A 3,804-nucleotide genomic window follows, 5' to 3' on the forward strand; every position below is an offset into this window, starting at 1 on the left:
AAAAAACGGATGCAATTCGCAGTTAGATTCAGAAAATAAACAAGTAACCGAAATGTTTGATCTTTGTTAGAACTTACACGATATGCAGAGCCGATTAAAGATGAGAATTGGCACCGAAAATAAAACTGAAACGACTTGGATTCTCTTGGAATCGTGATACACTTTCAGATCAAACATTTGATGGTACACTCAAAGATTTGATCGGATAAGACCAAGAGTCGTCAAGAACGAATTTGATTTTTGATGAGAAGTACAAATCCCGTACCCTTTCTGTTCGTAATCTTCGACCAAGGAAAACCGTTTTTTCTTTTTCTCTACTGATAGTGTGCGTCCCCCCACCAATTCTTATGGATTTCTTGTTTTGAAACAAAACACCCCAAAAGGCCAAAACCAATGGATCCATTACCAGTGGCCCACTCATTATCATAGTTGTGTATTGTTTTAATAAAACAAACATATATCATTTTCAGCCCAACACATAAAATTGATAACATGTGTATGATCAGGCCCATGATTAAAATATATTTATATAATTGAAAGTAGAAACCGATAAAACGCTAAACCTTATTAAATTAAAACGAGCATGCACTCCCGCATCTCCTAACTCGTTTAATATTTAATAAGATTAACTTGGTCGACAAGTTAATCCAATATCACCAAAATCCGTTGATAACACTAAAATTACCAACAAATTACAGTTGTCACACGGAATCGTGTCAACTACATGTTTAATCACGTAACTCTTATATTGAATTTTTACTGAATAAATCATAGATTGACCGCTCACGTCACATCCCAAAACTAACTACTTTTGTATTTTTATCCGATTTTATCGATTGAGATAACTTTTGTGCGTTACTAGGACGCCCACAAAATCAATAAAATTAGGTAGTTGAGTGGAATAACACGTGGGCGTTAATATATACAAGTACAACGCATATATATACTCCAACACATCATCACCACTTTGTCCCCATCTCTCCACCGCTAACAACCACCACCATGTCAAAAACCATAATTCCGGTGACTTTGCTGCTGTTTTTAGTCTTCACGGCGGTTTTAGTCCGGTCGCAGTCTATAGTTCCAGCGAGGTACGATGGATTCGTGTACGGGAAACACACGGCGTCCATGGACACCGTGTTGGTCGAGGCTTTTTTCGACCCAGTCTGCCCCGATAGCAGAGACGCCTGGCCGCCGCTTAAACAAGCGATCGATCATTACGGTCCCGACCTCGTCTCTCTCATCGTTCACCCGTTCCCACTACCGTAAGAATTCTCTCTCATTACTGGAGATAGTTTTTTTTTCTAAATCAGACCGGTAACTCTTAAAGTTCTTAGACTATGGGTGTAGAGGGGCTTGGTTGGGGTATTGACGCGTGGCATGTGTGAGCTTTATCAGTCCACACCCAAAGAACACATCACCTAGGTCAGCGCCCCACGTCAAGCACTATCATCACTATTGTCACGCCAATCGGGCAACGCCCAACAAAATGCCAACCCAGGATGGAGCACTTGGCGTTAAAGGGCCAAAAAAACGCTTCTTGCCCACGCCCACCCCCACACCCACACCCACCAGTCTTAGATGAAACTCTTAGAGGGTGTTTGGGATATTTTATTTTACCTTCTTATAACTTTAAGTTAATAAGTCATGACATTGTAACTTATTAATTTATCCTCCCACAACCTAAGCAATCCCAAACAACTTTTTAATTTTTCAAAAAGTTAATAAGTCATAAGGAGCTTAAAATAAACAATCCCGAACACCCTCTTGGTTGCAAACCAAATAGGATTTTATATAAAAAGGTCAGGGTTGACCCAGGGTTTTGTCGCAATGAGTATTCGTGGCAGACCAGGTCCGAGCGTCATCTATGTTCGCAGACGGTGGTGACCTTTTTCCCATCGATTTTACCTGGGTCATCTAACTTTTTTTATTGATCTTTCAATATTTATTATTGTAAATTTTGAAAGAAAATAATTTAATATTATTAAATTTTAATTTATGTCTATTAAATTTGCTTCTAAGTATTAGTTCCTCGTTTATGCCATAGAGTTCATGTTTGACGATCAAGAGTTAACACATATGACATGGGTTGACTCACCTTGCACTTCTAAAGTACCATATTGAACTTTCTTCTAAAGATACTTTTGTAAAGCTTAGAAGTAAACAACACAAGAAAGTTAGTTGTCAAAGGTACAACTATTAAAGCTTATATTACAATATACTAAGCAACTTTTTAAAGCAGATGGATTTGGTGGGTTCATAAAATATAAAGTGATTGTTCTTGATTAAATGTTTACTTTGCTTGGAGACCAAGCTAAACCTGGTCCACACACCATAAACCCACATCTTTTTTATCACTTTTTTCTTCGATTATGTGTAGTAGTAAATTAGGGTTTCACTTCGTATATCGCTGTCACATAAATAAAAGAAAGTGAATGGAGTAGTAGATGTAACTAAAAAGAAAATTAGTGGTCCGCAACCCAACACGTGGTCGGTGCATATGTAGGATTGCACGTGGTCCATGTGTTGGTAGTTTTGTTAACATAGTGTGTGGTATCATGTTATGCGATACAACCTTACAACGCATGTGGAATAAAAATAAATATAAAAAGTAGACTACAAATCTTAACTCCGCTAATATTGAGAGAAATGCATCGTTATCTACCTACTATAGCTTTATCGTCTAGTTTTGTGTTTGGTTCCTATCGATTGACAAATTACCATAAATTTTGTGTTGCAGATACCATGACAACGCTTTTGTTACTTCCCGAGCTTTGCATGTTGTCAATGAGATAAATACTTCAGCTACATACCACTTGATGGAAGCTTTTTTTGTGCATCAGGTTACACCCCATATCTTCATTTAATATTTTTGTCAATTATAGCACATTACACAATTTGCCATTTATTTTCGTTTTATTTAATTAAGCATACATGTTCTATAATCATGACTAATTCAATACGTTTCTACATTGATCGTGTGTTTGTTGACAAACAAACAGGAGCGGTTTTACAATGCACAAACCTTAAAAATGTCTAGAGAGGCCGTTCTTGATCAAGTTATAGGGTTCGCATCAAACGCTCTTGGGAACTCCATGCAATCTGCCATTAAGTCTGGATTTGCTGACTCGAAGACTGGTACCAAAACTAGGGTATCATTTAAGGTAAATCAACCCACCTTGCTTTCTAAGTTGTATATCGACATCTTTAGTAGTCTTGTATCATGAATTGTTTTGTTTTGTTTCGTTTTTGCAGTATGGTTGTTCAAGAGGGGTGTATGGCACGCCATTTTTCTTTGTTAACGGCTTTTTGCTACCCGTCAGTGATGATGCAATCGACTACGATGGATGGAGAAAAATCATTGACCCCCTTACTAACAAACAACGACGGTATCCGTTGAGTGTCTTCTGATGGACTCGTCTTCATCTTGTTGCCTTTTGTTTAAAACTATGTTTGTGCTCAGGTTTTCGGTGTCGCTGTATATGAATAAACATTTATAACATATGAACAAGTCTTCTAATTGACCTACAAATTTCTACTTGCATGTAATGGCTTCTAAATTAATTAATTATGGTATTTAAACATGATCTACACATTTAATTTATATCCATTATAGTGCATAATATTCATCTAGATATTTCATCAAACATGTGGAGTGTATAATTGAATCTTGTAAACAAAAGATTACTATAGGTTATGGATCATGATATGAATTCAGAACCAAAGTACCCTAAAAGAGTAAACTGCTAAAATCGTCCATGTGGTTTGACTCAAATTGCTAGATCAGTCTAAAATCAACCTTTT

General features: G+C 36.9%; 1 protein-coding gene across 1 annotated transcript; it reads left to right on the plus strand.

The window, feature by feature from the left end:
• The first annotated feature begins 906 nt into the window (after positions 1-906).
• On the plus strand, positions 907-3,544 carry LOC110865945. Its single transcript, XM_022115292.2, has 4 exons — positions 907-1,265; positions 2,741-2,843; positions 3,003-3,164; positions 3,256-3,544. Exons 1-4 carry the CDS (start codon positions 1,003-1,005, stop codon positions 3,409-3,411), a joined length of 684 nt encoding a protein of 227 aa, XP_021970984.1. The 5' UTR covers positions 907-1,002; the 3' UTR covers positions 3,412-3,544.
• Positions 3,545-3,804: the final 260 nt, after the last annotated feature.

Source organism: Helianthus annuus, chromosome 6, assembly GCF_002127325.2.
Source record: "Helianthus annuus cultivar XRQ/B chromosome 6, HanXRQr2.0-SUNRISE, whole genome shotgun sequence".
Classification (NCBI taxonomy): domain Eukaryota; kingdom Viridiplantae; phylum Streptophyta; class Magnoliopsida; order Asterales; family Asteraceae; genus Helianthus; species Helianthus annuus.